The sequence below is a fragment of the Anastrepha obliqua genome, chromosome 1 (assembly GCF_027943255.1).
Source record: "Anastrepha obliqua isolate idAnaObli1 chromosome 1, idAnaObli1_1.0, whole genome shotgun sequence".
Taxonomy (NCBI): Eukaryota; Metazoa; Arthropoda; class Insecta; order Diptera; family Tephritidae; genus Anastrepha; species Anastrepha obliqua.
In genome coordinates this window covers 143180955-143204751 of record NC_072892.1, presented here as the reverse complement: position 1 = coordinate 143204751, position 23797 = coordinate 143180955, and the positions used below count along the sequence as shown (strand labels likewise).

The following is a 23797-nucleotide window of genomic DNA, read 5'->3' as shown; positions in this document are numbered from 1 at the left end:
CATAACATAACATAACATAACATAACATAACATAACATAACATAACATAACATAACATAACATAACATAACATAACATAACATAACATAACATAACATAACATAACATACCATAACATAACAAAACATAACATAACATAACATAACATAACATAACATAACATAACATAACATAACATAACATAACATAACATAACATAACATAACATAACATAACATAACATAACATAACATAACATAACATAACATAACATAACATAACATAACATAACATAACATAACATAACATAACATAACATAACATAACATAACATAACATAACATAACATAACTTAACATAACATAACATAACATAACACAACATAACATAACAAAACATAACATAACATAACATAACATAACATAACATAACATATCATAACGTAACATAACATGCTGTTCAAGCAAGGTAACGACGCATGAGCAAGATAACGACGCATTTTTTGGTGCGTGCAGCTGGCTACATAGAATTTCAAGACGTTATCACGTCAAAAAATAATAATAACATTAAAACAACAGGTATTATTAACAAACTTGGTTTCATTTTAAATTCTTCAAGTAAATCAAATTAATAATAATCAATAAGAAGGCATATGCAAATACAAATACGTACAAATACATATGTACATATGCGCATATACATACATATATACGCTCACTTAAGTAGGAGAGAGCAAGATGTCGAACGTTGCCGTTCGTTTGCTTTGTTTGCTTTGTCGTTCGCTCCGCGCTTTCGCTTGCAGTTCATTCAAGGTAACGGCAATGAGCAAGGTAACACTAATGAGCAAGGTAACGACACATTTTTTCGTGCGTGCAGCCTGTTAAATCGAATTATAAGACGTTATCACGTCAAAAAATTAAATGTTTCCGTATTAACGGAAGTAACAGTAAACGGATTTATACTTTCGTCATTTTTTCCATAAATTTCGCAATATATGCAAATAATTTGTACATACAAATATACGTTTGTTACATGGTTCAATAAATTGATAGAATACAAACTTGCGCGCATCACAGAGACGAGATGTCATATTACTGCAGCTGTTTGAATGAAGAAATTATATAAACAATACGCGAATAAATTTCACAAGTGTGATGTCACACACAGCGATTCTGAGAGCGGATAGCGGTACGAGATGTACCCCACATTTGTATTGTATTCATGCCTTTTTTTTTGAAGCCAACCTAATTTCTTTTCGAGATCTATAAAATATCTAGAACCATTACAACATAAAAGTCACTATTTCATCAGTTTGTTGCATTCCATCTTCATTACGTCCTACTTATCGCGGCAACACTGTTAACCCTCGATCTCTACGAAAATGGTGGATGGCACAGCGAAATATAAACAAAGGTGTTAAAAAGTTCCAGCAACTTTTATTCCACAAGACACGGTCGGCAAATATAATTTGGACGTATCAAGAAGCGGAAATTAATTATAATCTTATCGCATAGCAAGTTTCCACTTAATAAATATCTTGCAAAAGTAGATATACATATATGTATGTATGTAGATTGGTAATGCAGTTAAACTTTCTTTTCCACTATCAATTTTTTTAGAATTGAATATATTCGTCAAAACGCTGGATATAGAATAAACTAAATATTTAGAGTGCTGCGATAAATGCTGACGTCGATACCAAGCAGCAGCCGAGGAAGGTTTTTAAGCAGTGTGGTGTACGTGGCACTTTGCAGTTTGTTTACACAATAGCTCGCATACAGATCATATATTCGCGTACTTCGTTTAATAATTTACATACTTATATTCGCAATGTGTGGCATATTCGCCTATCTTAATTACTTAACACCGCGGTCAAGACAGGAAGTATTAGAATTGCTTTTAAATGGCCTCAAGAGGTTGGAGTACCGTGGCTATGACTCAACTGGGTTGGCTATTGACGATCCGGAAGCAGATGAGCAAAGTAACAGCATTATGATTGTGCGGCGCACGGGCAAGGTTAAGGTTTTGGAGGATGCAATTGCCGAGGTTTGTAATAGCGATGCATACAAAGTACCCATCACTACGCATATCGGTATTGCGCACACACGTTGGGCTACGCATGGTCCACCATCTGAAAAGAATTCTCATCCGCAGCCTTCGGATGAGGAAAACAGTTTTGTGGTCGTCCACAATGGTATCATTACCAATTACAAAGATGTAAAAACCCTGCTGGAAAAACGGGGTTATGTGTTTGAATCGGAAACTGATACTGAAGTGATTGCTAAGTTGATTCACCATTTGTGGCGACAACATCCAACTTACACGTTTCGCGAACTCGTCGAGCAAGCCATTCTGCAATTTGAAGGTGCCTTTGCGATAGCTTGTAAGTCGAAGTATTTCCCTGGAGAATGCGTAGCATCACGACGTGGCACGCCACTATTGGTAGGCATTAAATCCAAAACTCTCTTACCTATCGACCACATTCCAATATTGTACGCAAAGAAGCAGAGAGCACATGGAAAAACATTACCAGCCGAGATATCCTTGCCGCCGCTGTACAACGACACATCAGCTGAATATCAACCGATGGAAAGCAAAGGAGTCGAATACTTTTTCGCATCGGACGCCAGTGCGATTATTGAGCATACTGATCGCGTCATTTATCTTGAGGATGACGATGTGGCAGCAGTCAAAGATGGCAAGTTAAGTATTCATCGCCTCAAGAAATGCCTGGATGATCCGCATGCACGCGAAATCACTACACTGAAGATGGAAATTCAGCAAATTATGAAAGGCAACTATGATTCATTCATGCTAAAGGAGATATTTGAGCAACCCGAATCGGTGGTAAATACCATGCGTGGCCGCATGTTCTTCGATACAAAAACAGCAGTTTTGGGTGGCATTAAGGAATTCATACCGGAGATTAAGCGCTGCCGGCGCCTCATTCTTATAGCTTGTGGCACATCATACCATAGTGCTGTGGCTACACGCCAGCTGCTTGAGGAGCTAACCGAATTACCAGTGGTGGTGGAGCTTGCTTCTGATTTCATGGATCGCCATACGCCCATTTTCCGTGACGATGTGTGTTTCTTTATTTCACAGTCAGGTGAAACAGCCGATACGCTGATTGCATTGCGTTACTGCAAACAACGTGGCGCACTCATAGTTGGCATCACCAACACGGTGGGCAGCAGCATTTGTCGCGAATCACACTGTGGAGTGCATATCAATGCCGGCCCTGAAATAGGTGTGGCGTCCACTAAGGCTTATACGTCACAATTTATTTCGCTAGTTATGTTCGCTCTAGTCATGTCAGAGGATAGATTATCATTGCAACCACGTCGCCTTGAAATTATTAACGGTTTAGAGGCGCTTGCTGATCAAATACGTCAAGTGTTGCAGCTGAATTCAAAAGTGCAGGAGCTGGCGAAGGACTTGTATTTGCACAAATCGCTCCTAATAATGGGACGCGGCTATAATTTCGCCACATGCCTGGAAGGTGCACTCAAAGTAAAAGAATTGACATACATGCATAGTGAAGGAATATTGGCGGGCGAGCTAAAGCACGGACCCATAGCACTGGTGGACGATGAGATGCCAGTGCTGATGGTAATCATGCGTGATCCGGTGTATATGAAGTGCATGAATGCATTACAGCAAGTAACTGCACGCAACGGTCGCCCAATTCTACTGTGCGAGGAGGGTGATGAGGATACAAAAGCGTTTTCGTCGCGTTCTTTAGAAATTCCACGCACGGTGGACTGCCTGCAGGGCATTCTGACTGTCATACCCATGCAGTTGCTGTCATATCACATAGCAGTTTTGCGGGGCTGCGATGTAGACTGCCCACGTAACTTGGCCAAATCTGTAACGGTGGAGTAGTAAGGTAGATTGACTTAAAAACATATATAGCGCAAACCAAATTAAAAGTTTATAAATATTTTATATAACAGAAAGTGAATTAGTATTCTTAAAAACTAAAGAAGCACTTTATACTATCCTAATTAATTTGTTTTTAAATATCCCCATAATAATCGTATTGTGTCATAGGTATTACTTGCGTTCGATAACACACACATTTGTAATAGTCATTCCTAATATTTGCAAGTAGCCGATAACGCCAAAAATTAGTCATCACACCAAAATTTAGAGAGTAAAGTGGCAGTTGGATGGTAGCAAGGCGAATTTATTATAATAATTCCACCTTGGATGGTAGAGAGATGTTAATTTTGTGATGGAGAAATGTTAGCCAACAACAACTTATGCATGTGACTGAACTTTGTAAACAAACAACTTTTTTTTGTGAATTTGGTCTTTTGTGCACTTCGGTTTGAAATTTGCATTTCTCAATAAAATCGAAAATTGAACAACAAAAAACGGGAATTTATAAAGTATATTCATGGTAATTTTTTTTGGACATCACAAAAATTTGTAAACAAATTTATCTGATTTGTGTTCTACCGGTTTTTGTATGTGAATGCAATTTTGAGTTCGTTAACTTTTTGTTTTTTTTTTGCTCTTTGAGAGAGCATTTTCGTTTACGCTCTTTATTTGGATTGATGGCTGGTGATGGCTAATTCTGTTATCGAGCACAACTATTGTGTATATGTATATAGTTTATAAAATTGTGCGTACTTACTTTTGTTTGTTATTATTTCTGAAATGTGCAATATATCCAATCAAATATATACATTCAACAAATCAATGTATTTCCTTAGGAAAATGTTTGATTTTAGCAATGAAGGGGTTAGGGGTAGTTAGAGGCCCGAAAAAATGATGGGAAAAACTTTCCTTTACTACCACGATATATTTGAATGGGGGGCGGAGGGGGAGGGGGCGGGGCACCACCCACCACGCCCATTAGAAAGAGCAAGGTCACACCATTATAACTGTGAAAGTCCCAACCTCCTAGGGTCCCTATAGAACCCCCGGGAGAAGTTTAAAAATTAGGTTTTTTCCGACCACATTTGCAGTTTGTACTGAAATACAGTTGAAGAGAAGAGAATACAGCAGTCGACAACCCAGCAAGCATTTAACTTAGGTTTTATAATTCATAGCACTTATGAAAATGTTGTTTTATCTTAAAAGTTATGAGTGCCGATGGCGAAAATTTAGGCGATTTTTATTTCAAATTTTCAGCTTTTGTAAAAATATTTGTTTTTGTAATATATATGTATATTTGAAGGCAAAAATGCGCCGCAGGCGAAAATTTGGACTAAAAATCGCGCGATTTTTATTCCAAATTTTCAGCATTTGTAAAAATATTTGTTTTTGTAATATGTATGTATATTTGAAAGCAAAAAAGCGCCGCAGGCGAAAATTTGGACTAAAAATCGCGCGATTTTTATTCCAAATTTTCAGTATTTGTAAAAATATTTGTTTTTGTAATATATATGTATATTTGAAAGCAAAAAAGCGCCGCAGGCGAAAATTTGGACTAAAAATCGCGCGATTTTTATTCCAAATTTTCAGTGTTTGTAAAAATATTTGTTTTTGTAATATGTATGTATATTTGAAAGCAAAAAAGCGCCGCAGGCGAAAATTTGGACTAAAAATCGCGCGATTTTTATTCCAAATTTTCAGTATTTGTAAAAATATTTGTTTTTGTAATATATATGTATATTTGAAAGCAAAAAAGCGCCGCAGGCGAAAATTTGGACTAAAAATCGCGCGATTTTTATTCCAAATTTTCAGTGTTTGTAAAAATATTTGTTTTTGTAATATGCATGTATATTTGAAAGCAAAAAAGCGCCGCAGGCGAAAATTTGGACTAAAAATCGCGCGATTTTTATTCCAAATTTTCAGTATTTGTAAAAATATTTGTTTTTGTAATATATATGTATATTTGAAAGCAAAAAAGCGCCGCAGGCGAAAATTTGGACTAAAAATCGCGCGATTTTTATTCCAAATTTTCAGTATTTGTAAAAATATTTGTTTTTGTAATATGCATGTATATTTGAAAGCAAAAAAGCGCCGCAGGCGAAAATTTGGACTAAAAATCGCGCGATAATAATATAAGAGTTATTCCTTTTATGTTGACTGGGTTTTTCTCATTTCGCTTTGTTCTTCTCTCTCTCATCGTTCGTTTGACAGTTCGCTCCTCACATTTATTCTGCACGGCATTACAAACGTTTAGAAGAACATTTGTAATAATAAAATTCTAATAGAATTTGTAGTATTATTTAGTGAAAATAGCTTTAAATCAATTCTTCAATTAATAAAGAGTGTTTATAAGTGAATTCGTTACTTTTCTGTGTTTGTATTTAAGTGAAATAAGCGTCTGTAATAGGGCATTTTTTCAAGCTTATGCAAAAAAGGTGCATTTTTAACGTTAAATATTGCTATTAAATCTTAATTTTAATTTATAAAAAGTAATACAAATCAAAAGGCTGATATAGTGACTACATTTGCGTGTTATAATTTTTAAATTCGGTCCACGCACTTAGACATTATAAGCAAATATATCGTGGTAGAAAAGGAAAGCTCAGCCAAATGATGATTTACAATAATTTTTTTTGCCATTCAATTGTTTTATTTAAAAAAAAAAATTAATAATTGTAGAAGTTATCGCTGTTTGTGTGGAACCCACCCGTTTCTCCAGAAGTCCCTTGCGGTGATCGTCAGAAGTCCTTGAGATTCATCTAAAATCAATCAGACAAGAGAAATTAGTTGTGCCTGATCGAAGCTTTGTTTTTTTTTTTCAAAATTAACAATTTGGCGGTCTCAAGAAAAATTTTTCAGATTTTCGAAAAAAAAATCAACAATTAAATATAAAAAAAATCGAAATTTTTGAAAAACAAAGCAGTGCGTGTAGCGTAGTGCACATAACAGAAGTGAAACTTTCAAGGCAGACAAAGAAAGAGGGAGAGACCTGAGAGAGAATGAGAAAGAGAGAGAGAAAGAATACTATATATCTAAATAAATTCACAACATTTGCAGAGAATACCAATAGACAAAATTTACAAAAAACGGAGAAGGGTTGACCGGTATAGGTAAACGTCGGACATAAACCGTGGCAACAACGCGCACTCCTGCGAGCGTTTATCACCCGCACAAACGCAGCGATTGCAGGACCGCAGCAACGATAGATAGCACTTTATAGTACGCACAAGCACTAGCCAGGAAACGGAAATAAGCGCCAAAAGGTAGGCAAAAAAAAAAACGCCAAAAAAAATTGGGACCAGAAAACGCCCCAAACAGTAGGCACTAAGGAAATATAACGCCAAAAAGTAGGCACCAAAAATATATTTCCTACAAGTTTGCACCAACAAACAAGCACCAAAAAGTAGGCAGTGTTTTTTCTCACTAGAAATTAGCAACCACAAGGAAGAACTCAGGAAAAATAGCCTAAAGTGTATCTAAGATATGTGTAACGTTTTCTCGACAGTGGCTCAGGACTGTCACTTCAACAGCATTCGTCAAAAATATATGGGAGATATTTTATTTTGTCAACAAAAACCAAACTAAACGACAGTCTATTCTATGAGCCTGATTCTAATTAGAACACAATAACAACAGCGACATGCACCCACTTGTTCAATTCGCTTCTTTCGCACTTTTGCATTTAAACCAGCCAAGCGCACGTAGGGAAGAACTTTTGGCAGAACACATGGACGATTCGACATTTAGCACAGTAAACGGCAATGCCCCCACTAGGATAGCTAGCGTTGGTCTGATTAATAGCATAACATGGTGACCTAAGTTATTATCGTCTCGATCGATAGGCTAACCGAATTCATTTTCGCGAATTACCGCTCTTAGATTAACTTTAATAAATCTTATTAGGTCAGCCTCGCGAACTTTCACTACTCTTACCATTTCCCATGGATGTGCGCGTAGGCGATCGTGCATTCGGCGAGGTGATCACTGTTCTGTGGCTCACTTCATATCCGCTGACATTTGAAGGGCATTCGCTTTAATTTCCCAGCGGTAGCCGTTTTAGTCAATGAGCGTGACCACCTACGCCAGGGCGATCCGGCGGATCCCGGCTATAGGATCTCAATTTGGATGTTCGGCAACTGGTAAATCAGCACTAGCTGATATGGGTAGACCGCTTCAAGACCTGGTACTTCGCCATTGGTATGAGTAAGCTCTGGTCCACCTTAAGGACGAAGCACAATGACGGAGTGGCAGTTACATTTGCGGACTGTGTTGGATCCGAAGGTATGCGCGAGCTGTTTTTACCGACTTTCGGTTGATCTTGCTGCATTTTTCGGTTTATAGATCCGTCACATAGTTGCACAAACTGTCAAACAACAGTGCACCACTTGCTTACTCCAGCGATTGAGCCCAAGTGGAAGCCAGGAAAGTTAAAGGGTCTAAAGCCCCTGGTCCCGACGGTGTCAACATGCTGATCTTGAAAAATATGGGCCAACGGGCGTTCAACGGGTCTGTAACTCTTAGTATCTCTGAATAGTGGAGAATATTGGTTTTATCGCCCTATGTCTCTTCTTTCCTCAGCAGTGAAGAAACTTTAAGCGCTTCTACTACCGGTTTTCACGAAACATTTGACTCCAGATAAATATCATCACAGCTTCCGCAAAGAAGACAGTTCCACCACGTCATCTATGGACTCCACACTACTAGATAATATTCAGCAAACTACTCTCCCGCCGGGGCGCAAGAGGTGGTCTGCAAATTAAGCAAAGGGTGCCATCGAGTGGTGTCCTTTTTCCCTTACTTTTCAATTTCTACATTCCGAAGTTTCCTCAGCCACCAGAGAGACCTTATACGATGACGATTGTTCGATATTGACATGCGGCTATTACAACGATGGCTTGTGTTCAAAGGGAACAACTATCTATCCAGACTTTCTCGCATCTTCACTGCAAGGAGCCTGGAACTTCTCCCCACTAAATCCACATAGACCCGATTTACCACCTGGAGGAAGGAGGTCAAACTACACGAAACGACCCGGATTTATACCGGCCAAGGACTGTCACTCCAGCAGCATTCACCGTTTATAAATAAGTAGGGAGAATGTTTAAGCTGCTACAACAAAAACAACAAGGTCAAACTACAACTGAGGGTCAAAGTCGATGACACACCAATGCCCACTGTCTATAACTCCCAAGTTACTAGGCGTCACCTTTGATAGCTTGGTCTCCTTAAAAAATATCAAATTGTAAATTAATAACATCTTAGAAATGAAAAATTGATTGCAACGGTTTTTAAAATAAATTTTTTGTAATGTTCGTTACTTGTATCAGGAAAGCAGTTTAATACTGAATTATTTTGGATGACCGAGGTTGCTCTACCCTTATCTACACTACACCAACAGAAAGTTTTAAAAAAAAAAAAAACAGTTAACGTAATCTACTGTTTTACTTAGGAAACTTACAAAAAAAAAAAAAAATGGAAAACCTTAATTGGCTTAAATTTAAATTTATTTTTATATGTTTTGGAAAATCTCAAATATGCAAGAATTAAAATTTAGGAAAACTAGTACCGCTGTAAGTAGAAACATACTTTAAAGCCAAGCTAGATTTTCATTATCGAATATAAGTATGGTCTCTAACTGAGTCTTCCATACAAAATAGCAAAATGCTGGTCAAAAAGGCTCACACACTTTTTGGTTGCTTGACCGAGCTCCTCCTCCTATTTGTGGTGTGCGTCTTGATTTTGTTGAGGAGGGACCCACAGTTTTAAGATGACTCCGAACGGCACATATTTTTTACAGCGAGCTTTTTAATGGTAGAAATACACTCGGAGGTTTGCCATTATCTGGGAACGGGCGACAACTATTAGAAAAAACTTTCCATCATTCTAGTGTTTCATGCACGGAGATTCGAACCTACGCATGCTCGAATGGTAGTCGCGCTGCAATCATTCAGCTACGGCGGCCTCCCCTAATTTAATTCCATTTTGGCTCGTAAATATTTGTGCAGCTGAAATGAATATGGAATGATATTGCGAATGGTAGCTTTGCCCTATTAAAAGCTAAATGCCAAATGTCGTTCCCACGACAGTCGGTTCTATGTGACCGGAACGACCCGTATTTATATCCAGCCAAGGACTGACACTTCAGCAGCATTCCTGGTATATATGTATATGGGGAATGTTTATGCTGCTATAGCAACAACAACAACAACATTACTATTTAAATACATTGCATAGTTAATTATCTTATTCATCATTTAAATAATTAATTGTGCATGTTTTTTTTCACAGATGCTACTATTTTCGTAATCAAATGCAACACTGCACAATCTTTCGCAAATATAATACAGTATCCACATTCCACAAATGTCATAACATTTGTGAGAAGAATTTTCTTCGACTACAGCCATTCCTCGTTGAAACCGTTTTTACGCGAATTAGACGGGAGAATTGCGGACTTTTTAAATAAAAATTATATAAAAGCGGTGTTTAATGCAAAAAATTTAAGTTGGTTGCCAAAATATTTGTGAGAAGTGGAAAAGTGTCGAATATGACAGTGGCTGAGGGGTTGGCGACGACGTCAGCTACAGCCAATGCGGCTGCAAGACCGCGTTGTTTTTTCGATATTTCGATTGGTGGTCTGAATGTTGGCCGTATTGTCTTTGAACTGTTTAAGGATGTGGCACCCAAGACGGTAGAAAATTTTCGAGCTCTCTGCACTGGCGAGAAAGGTATCGGTTTGGTTACGGACAAGACTTTACATTATAAGAACGTCATATTCCACCGTGTTGTCAAGGATTTTATGATACAAGCTGGTGATTTTTCGGCTGGCAATGGTACCGGTGGCGAATCCATCTATGGCGGAACGTTTGAGGGTAGGTATCTATGTACATACATATAAACATCAAGGCATGATGCGTGGCATATGAGATCGAAGAAGTGGGAGGGTGGCTGGAGCGTTGCTAACAAATAAATAATTTGGGTATTGGCTAACAAAAAATGCGATATTTCCAGGGAATTTATACAAATGAAATGCATTTCAAATATGTATGGGCATATATAGTAAATTTCGTTCCGTCTTAGCAGCGTTTCTCAACTACAAGACGTCACTATAGTACGCCCACATACTGCAGGGCGTAATCGATCTTTAGGTAATACGCCTATTTACCAGATATATCCCTGCTGGATGATGGGGGGAAAAATACGCACGCTCTGATAAGCCAATAAACGAATACGTCGATAAATACATGGGTATTATTAAGTCAACATGTGACAACCCAGTAGCAAAAAGAAGGAGTGAAAAGCGATTACAGAAACTCTTCTTTGGAATCGGGAGGGCCTTACCATCTGCATGATTTCCTTAATTATTTTTTATATGAAATGAGCCAAAACGCAAGGCATTGCATTTTCGCTTGCGACGGAACATCTTATAGAAGGTGTTATTGCAAGTCATTATGCCACCGCTTGTACGAGAATGCTTTTGAGAAGAAGCTGTCTTCAAGCGCTTCACAAACGCCTGCAAGTATGTCCTTCTTGCTCGCTTACTTATAAGCATTTTAATAGATGATGTATACAAACGTTAGCTCGTAGCTACGTAGCGGACAGTTTATTTTGTTACACCTTGCCTACTCACTTCTCGAGAAGGAGCACTGGAAGCGCTCTGGGAGCAGTGCTTTTGACATAAGCATTTCACTTGCTTATAAGCTGTTCTGTAATAGCTAATGAAGGCAAGATATTGCACCATTTCCTTCTGGGAAAGAATATATGAAGATTTTATACTATAAATGCTTTATATGTTTTTTGTATTTGAGCACTTCTTCTATTCTTATGGGAAATTTTAGAAAATCAAAAAAAAAAAAAAAGTAAAAAAAAAAAAAAAAAATAAAACGAATACTCCGTTTTATTGCTGCTTATAAAATGACATCTATAATTCCTATTTTCAAAAGTGGTAGCACATATAATATATATTAGCAACTATTAACCAATTTCTAATCTATCCATAGTTTCTAAACTATTCTAATGTATCGTTAAGCACAAAATGTTAAGAGTTAAATTTGCGCAAGCCAACATGGTTTTATGCCTGGGCGGTCCTTAGTCTTTGCTCTTGTAATTATGTGCCATTGTTTTACATTCCTATTAAAAGTGTTGGATACAATTTTAATTATAAAATTTGTTGTCTAGGCTTTGTTGTTGTTGTTGTAGCAGCATAAACATTCCCCATACTTACATACGGGAAATGCTGCTGGGGTGACAGTCCTTGGCCGGATATAAATCCGGGTCGTTTCGGTAACGTAGAACAGACTGTCGTGGAAACATTGTCTATTCTTTCATTTCGGTTTGTAGTTACTGTACACTATTCCTCCTTTCTGATACCTCGGCACATCGGGTGTTCCTCAAAACAGTATTTTCGCGCCTTGACACATTAGCTATTGATTCTCTTTTCCCAACTTTTTGTTATACACCGAATTTTAACTTTCCTTTGGACACCTTTTTTAAAAGCTGTTCGAGTATATTTTTGTTCCTATTTAAGGATCCGATTTAAAAAGTGATATCCATAAATCGATAAAAAGTAAAATTTTAGGAAGCTATCTGGAAGCTCAAGTCGTTAGCTATAAAGAAATTTGTTAAATTCAAGTCCAAAGTTGAAAAAAATCTGGTCAGAAAAGATGGGCACCCCTTTAAACACATTCCAAGTGACGCCAGCCCATAAGCCGATTCTGCCAAATTCGCTCAGAACCAAATAACGGTCTGCTACATAGACCACCTCTAAAGAGCTTTTCACCATGTTCATCTTCAATGGGTGGTTGGACTCCGTTAACTTTATTCGGTGGTCGGGAGTTTAGGAAGGTGCTCAAAGTCTCCTGTTGAATGTCATATATCCAACCAAGCGCTACGCTCCAGTAAACTAGTCCTGCCTAGTTCGCTGAATCACAGCTGAATTATACTGCCTTTATTTGGCGTTCGTACCGTAAATTTAAGACAAATAGGATTGCGAATTGAACAGTCGACAATCGGTTCTACGTTACCGGAACGACCCGAATTGTTATCCGTCCAAGGACAGTCACTTCAGTAGTATTCCCCGTATATGTATTTCCCATACATGCTGCCCATTTCCCGTATATGCTGCTACAACAACGACAACTGCATCAAGCATTCAAAATGTTTTACTTAAATATGCTTTCCGCTCTGTACCTTTCTTTTGTCCATTTCCTTCTTTCGCTCACGACTCATTAATCTTAAATCGTTGGAAAAGAAAAGGTCCGTCCTTTCCGTCCTCTTATTTTTTATCATTATTCAAGGAACCGTTGGTTGTTCCCAACTTTTTGTTTTTGAGTCCTAACATATTCCGGTTTTCCTATGAAGTTTTTGGCGGCAATCGTAGATAGGTGGGGTGGCTGTTGCTATGACACATTTAGACCTTTCGCAGGTCCATTGTGATACCACTGGAACTTATCCTTACCCTATGGGTTCCTTTTCAAACCATCTGGTAGCTTGCATAAACGATAAAAGCTTCGTTAGTTTTAGATACGGCGATGGTAAGAGAAATTACTCGCGCAAAGCTCGTCTTTAAGAGCTGCTGATGCATTTAACTCAGTATATAATTCTATAGATCTCGATTTTTCACTGTTAAAATATTCAACTTATAATATCTACTTTCCAGATGAAAGCTTCGACTTCAAACATGATCGTCCATTTTTGCTTTCAATGGCAAATCGTGGCAAAAACACCAATGGCTCACAATTCTTCATGTAAGTGGAATGCAACTTAGAAAATCGAGATTTCATACATAAAAGGAATTCTAGTTTTTAGTATTAACACATAACATCTCTTTGCAGCATCACATTAAAACGAAACGTTTTGTTTACAGATATGTCTATATTGATTTATTATTATTATTATTATTATCATTGATTTGTCATCATCTAGCTAGCCACTAATCCTAGGTCGTCACAAAGTAGAGTGTAAATGAAACGATCGCTAGCTGCGCATACTGATGACAAATTTAGTGATCAGCTGTCGGTGTCCTTACACTGGTATCGCAATCGTCGCGTTGGACGTTGCCTTAGTATGTGGTTGCGGCGCCGCACCAGCTGGAAAGGTTTACAGATGTATGATCCTGCACAGCTGCCATGCTATCCCAAAAAAACTGAGCTATTTAATGCGTGGGAGGTGAAGGCAGTAGTAGGAAATGAGACAGCAGCAGGAAATTCAGACTATGTCCTACGTAGACAAATTCAATTGCTTTGTTGCACCAAATCAAAACCAAATGAAATCGAACTCAATGTGTACACTGTGTAAAGCATATTTTTCTTCTTCTGTTTTTCATTGTAGTACTACACAACCCGCACCTCACTTGGACAAGTAAGTTCCGCCGTAGCATTGAAAGCATATTTTTCAATCTACTAATTTTTTTGTTTTTTTTTATTTTAGCGTCCACGTGGTATTTGGTCAAGTAATATCGGGACAAGATTTAGTACGTCAATTGGAGGAGCTCCCAGTCGATAGAAATTCACGCCCATTACAAGATGTTACCATATCAAATTGCGGAGAACTCGTCCGACAGGTTAAAGGTGAATTAGCTCGCACTTGCATATACTTAGTCCTCGCCATAAATTCTGTGACAATTTTACAATGCATACGAGGCGAGTACGAACTCGCAGTAAAAAGCTCAGTTATTTTTGCTTTTGTTGTTGTTGTTGTCGTTGTAGCTGCATAAACATTTCCCGTGCATATACGAGGAATGCGGCTGAAGTGACAGCCCTTGGCTGGATATAAATCCGGGACGTTCCGGTTACGTAGAACCGACTGCCGTGGGAACGTTTTTGTTTTTGTTCTTATGCATTGGCTACTCATCAATTATACTCAGTTTCGTGGCCAAATTTGCTTGTTAACAATGGAGTGGGGTGCTAAGGGAAATCGCATTGCAATTGGATTAACGAATTGCTGAAAAAATCTAGTATTTCGAGAATGTTTTTAACCGCACGACCAATCGTTTTTCCCAAACATCTAAGTGTCAGAAAGAAAAAGAAGTGGTCGCCTTCGCGTGGTTCAAACCAGTGCAGCCATAAACGCCGTTCGAGGAAAAATTCGCAGAAATCCCCTTAGAAAGCAGAAAATCATGCCCAGGGAAATGAATGTATCGACCAGATCAATGCCAAGTCTAATTAGTCCGTTTATCAACTGGTCATCTTTTCACAACGCACTTGAAGAAAATTAGACTTGACAGATGCAAGCAGCTTCTTCGTTGGCACGCGATCAACGGCCATGAAAATTTTCTTTTCACAGATGCGAGAATTTCCACCGTTGAAGAAGTTTTTAATAAGCAAAACCACAAAATATATCTATGCTAAAACTACTGAAGACGCAAAAAATGTTGCTCCAAGGGTTCAGCGTAGCTACCATCCAGCCTCCGTAATGGTTTGGTGGGGAATGCCTTATAAAGGCGTTACATCACTTCATTTCTGCGAAAAAGAGGTTGAGATCGGGGCAAAAGTGTACTGGGAGAATGTCTTAAAAGGCGTGGTGAAGCAGTTGAGCAGTACTCTCTTGAATGGAGAGTGTTGGAGCTTCTAGCAAGACTCCGCTCCACCCCATGCGGCAAAAAGCAGTGGCTAAAAAACTATATTCCTGGGTTCATAGCCGCAGAAGATTGGGCGTCTTGAAGCCCATAACTTAATCCATTTGACTACAGTTTGTAGTCAGAATTGGAGAACATGGCCTGTCGAAGACTTCACAGAAATTTGGAGAGTCTCAAACAATCTTTGGTTCGAGTGGCGACGCCAATATTTATGGAAACTGTGCGTGCTTCAATAGTTGAATGGCCTAATCGTTTGAATCGTAAAATCAAATGGTGACCATTTCGAATGAAAATTTAATTGTTTTTTAATATTTCTATGATTAAATAAAAATATCCATAACGGACATAACTTGTAACAGAACTTATGGCAGGACTAAGTAGATATATTTCATTTTAGAAAACAAAAAACTAATAAAAGTTTTGTTTTTAGTTAAAAAAGATAAAAAGAAAAAGAAGCGATCTACAGTTTCTGCTGGCGAAGATTCGGATGCCGGATCAGATGCAGACAAACGCATTAAGCGCAAGGAAAAAAAGAAGAAAAAGGGTCGCAAGCGGGAAAAATCCCATGAACGGTAACCCAAATACATAACAGCATTTTTATAGTATTTTTTATTGATTTATATCTATTATTTAAAGAAGCTCTGGGGCTGAAAAGAGTCAAGAGGATGAGGAGGAAAACGAAGATGGTGATGAAGGAGAATTGCATCCGCTTGTGTCTGTAACTAAAATCGATCCAGACGAAATACCAGAAGTAAGTTATTGATGAAATATATCTATACATATGCATGTACAGCTGCGAGCATGAAAATAGCTGTACTTAAAAACAAAAATATTTTGAAGACATTTACTTTCTTTCTACAAATAAAATAAAATATAGATGAATACTAAAATAAAATAAAAATAAATACTAAAATAAAATAAGAACTAAAAAATACAAAAAAAAAATTAAAAACAAAAATTAAAAAAAATAAAAAAAAAAATAAAAAAATGACAAAAAATTAAAAAAAAAGAATTAAAAAAAAATAAAATAAAATTTAAAAAAAAAATTGAAAAAAACATTAAAAAAAAAATTAAAAAACATTCAAAAAAAATTTTAATTAAATAAAAAAAAATAAAAAATAAGTAAATAAAAAATTAAAATTAAAAACCAAAAAAATTAAAAAAATAAAATTGAAAAAAATGTAAAAAATAAAAAAAAATATAAATAAATAAATAATTAAAACAAAAATTAAAAACAAAACAAAAAATTAAATTTTAACTTAATTAATTAATTTAATTAAATAAAAAATAATAATAAAAAAAATAATAATAAAAAGAAAAATAGAAAACTCATAACTCTCCCACGGATAAACTGGGAATGCTCTCGAGCATTCTCACAGGCCATTGCAGACTGCGTAGTCATCTGCACATTATCGGAATATGGTCCACTGGTTCTAGTCGTTTCTGCGACCAATACCAGGAGAGTCCAGTGCATCTTCTCATTGAATGGAGTAGATTGAAACATCTTGGCCATTTGCAGCCAGAAGAAAAGCACATACGCTCAGTCCAACCCAGCTCTATACTGAGTTTAATAAAGGAATTGGGGGGTTGGATGAGGTACTGTAATGAGTAGAGGGCACAAAATATCATGAGATCGAAGTGCAAACTTTTAATCTAATATAATTTAAAAATATTCTAGTATAAAAAGTAGCCGACTCGTTCACATCACTATTTTGAATGTGAGTTAATTTTCTAGTCACTAACAAATGTAGGAAATGGTATATAATTTTTTAATGATAAATAATAATTACCGAATAGCCCGCACGCTAATAGATGTCGATCCTTTTTGGTGGAAATTTCGATGAAATTTAGATATATCTGGGGTTCTCTGGGGGTGTCGGCAATTTTGCCCCATATATATATGTATTATCTTTCAAAGCTTCATTTATTTCTCGCTTATTATCGTAAGCTCTTATCTTGGAGATTTGGAGATGACCGAAGTTTTTAAGTATTAAAACATATTTTTTAATAATTTTTGAAATTACAGTCCTTCAAAACGGAGGTAAATTTCAGTTTCCTAAAACTGTTTTTATTTTGCATTTCCAGGTCTCGAATAAATTTTTGCTACGTGGTGACCGTTCGAATCGCTCCCAAGACCGCGAACAAAAGCGTGAATCACGAAACGACAGGTTAAGTGAAGGTAGACCCTCATTTGGTTGGTCCAAAAAACGTGTACCAGTTTCGCGCAGTGGACGTATTATCAAAGGGCGCGGAGTTTTCGTAAGTAACTGAGTTTACGTTCACAAAATAGTGATTCTTAATGATATATCTTATCTTTAGCGTTTTCGTACGCCCTCTCGCAGCCGTAGCCGTAGTACGACTCCTCCACATTGGAAGCGTGCTCAGAATCGCACTATCAAATTGTCTGATTTAGAGCGTCTCGAAGAGGAGAAAAAATTACGAGACGAGGAAATAAAAAGGCGTGAGGTCGAGCGAAAAAAACGTCACGAAGAAATGAAGCGAGATCCTAAAAAGTCTTTCTTTGAGTTATCGCATGCAAGTTCATATGGTGGTAGATACAGTGGATCGCCTGACCGTAAGAACCGAGGTAAGGACAATCCAAGTAATTCGCGTAAGGACAGACATGATGAGCGACGTTCGGATAAAGAAAAGCCGCGTGAAAGAGAACGGGAAAAAGAAAAGGAAAGCGAGAGAGACCGAGATAAGGCGAGGGAAAGGCGACGCGAACGTAGCGTTGATGCAAAACCTTTACCAAAACGCAAGAAGTCGATGGATATGAATGCACTAGACTATGAACATCAACCGGAAAGTGAAAATGAAGAAGGCTCGACGGAGAAAGAATCCACTTCAAAGTTAAAGGAGAAAAATGAGCGCTATGACTCTTTGGATACGGAACGACAGAAAGATAGAGATAATGGGCATGATAATAACAGATCTAAGGATAAGGAAAGGAATAGAGAAAAGACACAAGAAAATGATAAAGAGCGTGGGAAGGAGAAGAGTATGGCTAAGGGCAGTGACAATGACAGGGCAGAGGCTAAGGAAACCGGTAAAGGGAAGGGAAAAGGTGATCACGAGAAGGACGGCGATAAAAATAAAGACAAATCCAAACCTGTGGAAAAAGACAAGGGAAGAGACAAAGACCGGGACAAGGATAAAGAAAAAGAAAAAGAGACTACGCTTCGCAATCGGAATCGATCCAGAAGTGGCTCTCGCTCTAAGCAACGTTCACGTTCTCGATCCCGGTCGCGATCGCGATCGCGTGCATCACGGTCGCGTTCGCGTTCGCGTTCATTTCGTCGTCGCTCACCAATCAGAGATCGTCGCGAAAGGTTTCCCATGCGTAGAGGTGGCTTTCGTTCGCCTCCTAGGCGCGATTTTCGCGGCAGACGTGGCGGCAATCCATTCATGGATCGTCGTCGTCGCTCTGTGGAGCGCTATCGTAATCGCTTGCCGCTATCACCGTTACGCACACGTCGCGCAACGCCTCCACAAGATCGACGGTCACGTAATCGGTCGTTATCACGAAGTCGATCTCGATCACAACGGCGCGATCATATGCGTAAACGTTCGGCTGATTCTCGAGAGAAGCGAACACGTTCTAAGTCGCGTGACCGACGTACCTCATCCAAGTCACGGGAACGAGGCTCACGAACACGTGGTCGTCGCACCAGATCCAAATCGCGATCACCTATTCGCCAAACACGCAACAGACGTTCTGATACACGTTCACCAAGACGTTCAAAATCGGCAAATTATACACGAAAATCGAATGAACGACGTTCCGTCTCCAAAAAAGAGAGTAACTCAGATGCAAATGTAAGTTCAGGTAGCCATGCGGGCACGACATTTGGTAGTGCTGATAAAATGCGCGAAAAAATGTTGAAACGTGCTGAGGCTGCACAAATGCTGAAAGACCATATGCGTAAAGAAATAGCGAGGGAGGAAGAACGACGTGCGGAGAAGCAGCGACTGGATGACTTGGAAAAGGAAAAAACAGCACGCGAACTTGAGGAATTAGAACGTCTCAAATTGGAGACACTGCAAAAGCTGGAAGAGCATGAAAATCTTAAAAAACTTACAGTTATAGCAGCTGTGGCTGAAGCAATCAGTACAAAAGATGGTAAGGAAGAAAAGTCTAAAGAAAAGAAAAAGAAGCGTAAGAAGTCAAAAAAACGTTCGCGTACCTCGGGCACCGAATCCAATTGAGATTTGGTTCAACTGATATACGTAACAAGAAGGCATATTTACTCAAATAATTGAAATTATATTACATTGAAATATGGGGCATATGTTTGAGTGAACTTATTTAGTTTTTATTACATACATATTCATATGTATGTATGTATGTAAATTCGCAAGATGCACTCTACTGGGTGTATGCAAAACGTTTTGAAGACACATAGAAAACATTGAATGATTTAAATTAAAATTAACTCTTCACTCATTTTTTGAATGTTTAATATAAAAGAACATTTTAATTAAAAAATCAAAACAATTTGGCGTTCTTCTTATGAGTTATACATATTTACATATCTTGTCCAGGTGAATTAATTCGTAATAGGACTGTTCATGAGGCAAATATTTTTAACAATGCTTACAAATTATCAGATTTTGGTGTTCATGTACCCAAAAAACTTGCGAAGAAGGGAAAAGTGAGAGGGCAAAATGATATTTCATTTTGAGGGGTAGTTGCAAGTTTATACGGGGTAAATTTTCACTTGTAAGAATTTGCATGTGAGAAAAACAGCTGATCGCAAGTAAAAATAAACACGAATTCAAATTTACGAATTGAGTGAGAGCTCTAAATTAGAAAAAAGTGATTAAAATGGAGATTGTAAGTAAAAATGTTTTATATAAAATTTATTTGAAGTCATATATTGAATAGGAATGGGCCAAGTACATACATACCTCTAACTTCTGCTTCCAGCCAACTGTCACCGTTGCTGCAGTTTCCGAAATACAAATCGAAAGCTTTGAAGGCATATATTTTGTGAGTTATGCTTCCACGGAAATTGTGAAATGCATAGACGGATGCAAGGAAAAAGTGGCACAACAATACATTTACTAATGGAATCTTCCTCATCTGACCACGATGATGAAATGGAAGAAATCATTCAGCCCTATCATAGAATCCATCCTAGAAAATCTTCGAATACGAATGTCTACTACGAATACGTAAAAGATTGTAATCATATGTTCCATGTGAACTCGAAAAAAGTGCTGCTAAACTTTAATGTCAAATTTTGATATTTCTACAAGAGCTGGTTAAATGTAAACAAGAAAATTTACAAAAGAGTCTTTAAGTTTTTTGTCAAATCGCCTGAATTTCCAAATTAAAATGTATTCGTTGACATATGCGATTGTGTTAATGGAGGAGGAAAGTGAGAGAGGCAAGCGGAGTCTTGGAATTGAGTGCAACTCTCCCGATATGAACGAACCAATGTAAGTGCTCGCCGTTTTGTTAAAGAGAAAGTTTACTTAAATACGATTAAAAAAACTATCGTTTAAAAAAAGCTGCATTCACATGCGTTTTGAGTTTTATTGAAGACAGCGCAAGCTCAGCAAGGTCGTCGTCCATAATTTCAGTTCTCCGATTATCCTCTGTTTAACGGTTTCTTGTGGAGGGGGGCTATCAGCACGGAGTTGGCAAAGATTTTGACGTGCCAATGGGGCAGTCGACATTTAGCTATGCGCTAAAAGACGTATTGGCGTCACTACAAACACGATTGTGTTCTCAGTGAGTAAATCTCGACATGAGTGCTAATGAAAAACGGCGAAGCAAGATGGAATTCTATCAAAAATATAGATTTCCCGGCAGAATTTTGAGTGTAAACGAAAAAAATTATGTGATGTTAAGCACGATAATGGCGTCGGGCAATGACATTGATGGCCTGTGCGCCAAAGTGAACGTCTACCTTACCTACCGTTGTCGCTTTTTCAGCGCGAGGAATCTCCAACTTTCACCCGCTAAATCCACGGTGACCCTCTTTACCACCTGGATAAAGGAGGTTAAACTATCCCTCAACGTAAAAGTCGATGACACACCAATTCCGACGGTTAACAATCCCAATCTTGTGTCCGCCGGATGCTCAAAATTTTGGGTGTAACCTTCGACAGTTTGCTCTCTTTCTCTGCGCGCGCAACCCTAATTGCCCCTAAAGTCCAAAATCACAACAAGTTCCTCAAATCGCTTGCCGGCCGCACTTGAGGCAAAGATAAAGAATAGCTGCTATCGACATTTAAGGCAATTGGCCGGTCGGTTCTAAATTATGCTGCGCCTGTCTAGTCGCCAGTGGAGCTAGTGACACGCAGTGGGTAAAGCTCTAGACTTGTCAAAACACTGCTATTCGGACAGTGACGGGTTGCATTCTGATGTCCCCTCTTCAACACCTTCATAGCGAGGCACGGATGCTCCCTGTAAAGGAGTACAATAAACTGCTCAGCAAGTAGTTCCTGTTAGGGTGCTACTGCAGGTTTCACCCTTGCAGACACCTGCTTGAGCCAGAGTCGTCTCCCAGGCACGTCAGGAGACACCTCTTCAATTACGCCAACGAGATCCAGGACAAAACGAACAGACATCTAGTGGACCTGACAGTGCTTAGACATACAATAAACGACATTCATCGGGAGACCATCACCACCTTCTTAAGCTCCCGACCACCGAATGCCGTAATCGGCGTTCAACCACCACCTACAGCAGATGAAGAGCTCCAGCTTCCCCGTGAGACTCGCGTAACGCTGACACAATTACGTTCTGCACATTATAGCAGGTTAAACTCCTACTTATCCAGAATTGACCCCGATATACCAAACATATGTCCTGCATGTGAAGGCAACCCGCACGACACTAACCACCTTTTCACATGCCCCTCAAAACCCACTAAATTATCTATGCCCACTAATTTAACACCCCTCTCCCTCTGGGCCCAACCTGTCGAAACAGCAGGTTTCCTGGGCCTACCGTTAGATGAGTTAGACGAAGACGACCGGTGATATACACTACACCGACAGGGCTACAACAACAACTAATCGAATGAAAATGCTGCAATGCGTCAAATTGTCTACTTAATTTATGGTTTTATTCTTTTTTTATATTCAGACAGCTTTTTATACACAAACAACATGACGCTAGTCTCCATATCAGAAATTTGTTCTTCCGTAAGCGCTGCTTGCTTTATTTTACGGTCTAACAATTTAAACATTAAAGTTGTGCTGTCGCCCTCTTCCTCTCTTCTTAAGTCGCACACATTCGAAACAGGCGGGATTGTAGTTTCTACGAAGTTTGTAAACATTGTTTCCACATTCTCCGCATCTATTTCGTCCGGGTCAAGTTCTTTTAATGATTCAGCTTCAATACTTTCATCTTCGGCGCAAATTTCCCCGATTTTTGTTGGCTCTTCGATTCCTGAAGATTCATCTGTTGCTTGTGTTGGCACCGGAGAGCCAAAGTCGTCGTCATAGTCGAAAGAGTCTCGATTTTGTAGGGCTCTAGAATTGAAAGTTCAAACAATTTTCAAATATTTATTGATACTCAAAGTGATTACTGTTTTTGGTTGAAGAAGGGCGATAAGAAATCCATTTGATTTTTATAACGCCATATTTTCCGTCTTATGTCCCCCGGATGCTCCTTAGAGTACAGTAAATCACGCTTCTTACATCGATTGTAACAGTCACGTAAATGCTTCCATTTTTTCTTGCATTCCTCTACTGTCAATTGAATATTCAAATTAACATACACACACACACACATACATATTTTCTAACATTTATGCAATTCAGCTCACCATTCGAGCCACATTTTTGGGCAACTTTTTGCCACAGCTTATCTTTGAACGCCGCGTCTTTGTAATTCAACGCCTGCATGTTGTATAGGCATTCGTACTTTTTCACCTCGGCAATTACCCTTCGTTCAAAACTCATATTTTTGTAAATGCTTTAACTTGCAAACGTAATTACGACCACTGACGACCGACTACAAGATTCCAAAAATTAATTCGCTGCTTAAAACTACACGCTTCATCTTCAGTGACAGCTGGCGGAGAGTGATGCCAGATATTTTCGTGATAACTGAAAATTAAAAAAAAAAAAAGTTAAAATTAAAATATTGTGGAGTGGTAAGATTGTTTACCGGGGCGTCTTTCGATAACCTAATTTAATTTAGGATGTATTTTAAAGTATTGGGTTGGGGAATAAGTTCGTAGCGTTTTTACCAAAGACTTTTTTTTACAAAAAAAAAAAAACAGTTATTATATCAATAAGTTAATCAATTATATTTTCGCTGTTGCTTGTTCAACCTCTCCTCACCTTTCAATCAATTTGGTGATGTCGTTCCGCCAAAAATCGCTTGGCCTGGTG

At 38.3% G+C, this 23797-nt stretch overlaps 3 protein-coding genes across 7 annotated transcripts; 2 read left to right on the top strand and 1 right to left on the bottom strand.

The window, feature by feature from the left end:
- The first annotated feature begins 977 nt into the window (after positions 1-977).
- Positions 978-4252, top strand: LOC129236372 (glutamine--fructose-6-phosphate aminotransferase [isomerizing] 2-like). 3 transcript variants are annotated; one of them, XM_054870725.1, is made up of 2 exons: positions 978-1524; positions 1599-4252. In XM_054870725.1, the coding sequence occupies exon 2, from the start codon at positions 1810-1812 to the stop codon at positions 3862-3864; it is 2055 nt and encodes a 684-aa protein (XP_054726700.1). In that variant the 5' UTR covers positions 978-1524; positions 1599-1809; the 3' UTR covers positions 3865-4252. The 3 variants fall into 3 exon arrangements, with proteins under 3 accessions (XP_054726700.1, XP_054726698.1, XP_054726699.1); XM_054870723.1 differs by having other exon boundaries at positions 978-1540; XM_054870724.1 differs by having other exon boundaries at positions 978-1544.
- Positions 4253-10254: 6002 nt separating this feature from the next.
- LOC129236371 (peptidyl-prolyl cis-trans isomerase G) lies at positions 10255-19937 on the top strand. Of its 2 annotated transcripts, none has more exons than XM_054870722.1 (8): positions 10255-10736; positions 13523-13610; positions 14194-14223; positions 14293-14432; positions 15870-16011; positions 16079-16190; positions 17525-17698; positions 17759-19937. In XM_054870722.1, the coding sequence occupies exons 1-8, from the start codon at positions 10412-10414 to the stop codon at positions 19646-19648; spliced, it is 2901 nt and encodes a 966-aa protein (XP_054726697.1). In that variant the 5' UTR covers positions 10255-10411; the 3' UTR covers positions 19649-19937. The 2 variants fall into 2 exon arrangements, with proteins under 2 accessions (XP_054726697.1, XP_054726696.1); XM_054870721.1 differs by having other exon boundaries at positions 16076-16190.
- Positions 19938-22494: 2557 nt separating this feature from the next.
- On the bottom strand, positions 22495-23449 carry LOC129252909 (transcription factor Adf-1-like). Of its 2 annotated transcripts, none has more exons than XM_054891065.1 (3): positions 23227-23449; positions 22987-23149; positions 22495-22930 (listed from the first exon to the last, which is right to left on the bottom strand). In XM_054891065.1, exons 1-3 carry the CDS (start codon positions 23360-23362, stop codon positions 22513-22515), a joined length of 717 nt encoding a protein of 238 aa, XP_054747040.1. In that variant the 5' UTR covers positions 23363-23449; the 3' UTR covers positions 22495-22512. The 2 variants fall into 2 exon arrangements, with proteins under 2 accessions (XP_054747040.1, XP_054747041.1); XM_054891066.1 differs by having other exon boundaries at positions 22987-23146.
- Positions 23450-23797: the final 348 nt, after the last annotated feature.

Excerpts from the sequence above, each read along its gene's own strand:
- LOC129236372 (XM_054870725.1), top strand. The coding sequence starts at position 1,810 with ATGTGTGGCATATTCGCCTATCTTAATTACTTAACACCGCGGTCAAGA.
- LOC129236371 (XM_054870721.1), top strand. The coding sequence starts at position 10,412 with ATGACAGTGGCTGAGGGGTTGGCGACGACGTCAGCTACAGCCAATGCG. Across the intron at positions 10,737-13,522 it reads CTATGGCGGAACGTTTGAGG|ATGAAAGCTTCGACTTCAAA; the intron begins GTAGGTATCTAT and ends TCTACTTTCCAG. Across the intron at positions 14,433-15,869 it reads ACTCGTCCGACAGGTTAAAG|TTAAAAAAGATAAAAAGAAA; the intron begins GTGAATTAGCTC and ends TTTTGTTTTTAG.
- LOC129252909 (XM_054891065.1), bottom strand. The coding sequence starts at position 23,362 with ATGAGTTTTGAACGAAGGGTAATTGCCGAGGTGAAAAAGTACGAATGC. Across the intron at positions 23,150-23,226 it reads CCAAAAATGTGGCTCGAATG|TAGAGGAATGCAAGAAAAAA; the intron begins GTGAGCTGAATT and ends TTCAATTGACAG. Across the intron at positions 22,931-22,986 it reads CCCTTCTTCAACCAAAAACA|AGCCCTACAAAATCGAGACT; the intron begins GTAATCACTTTG and ends TTTCAATTCTAG.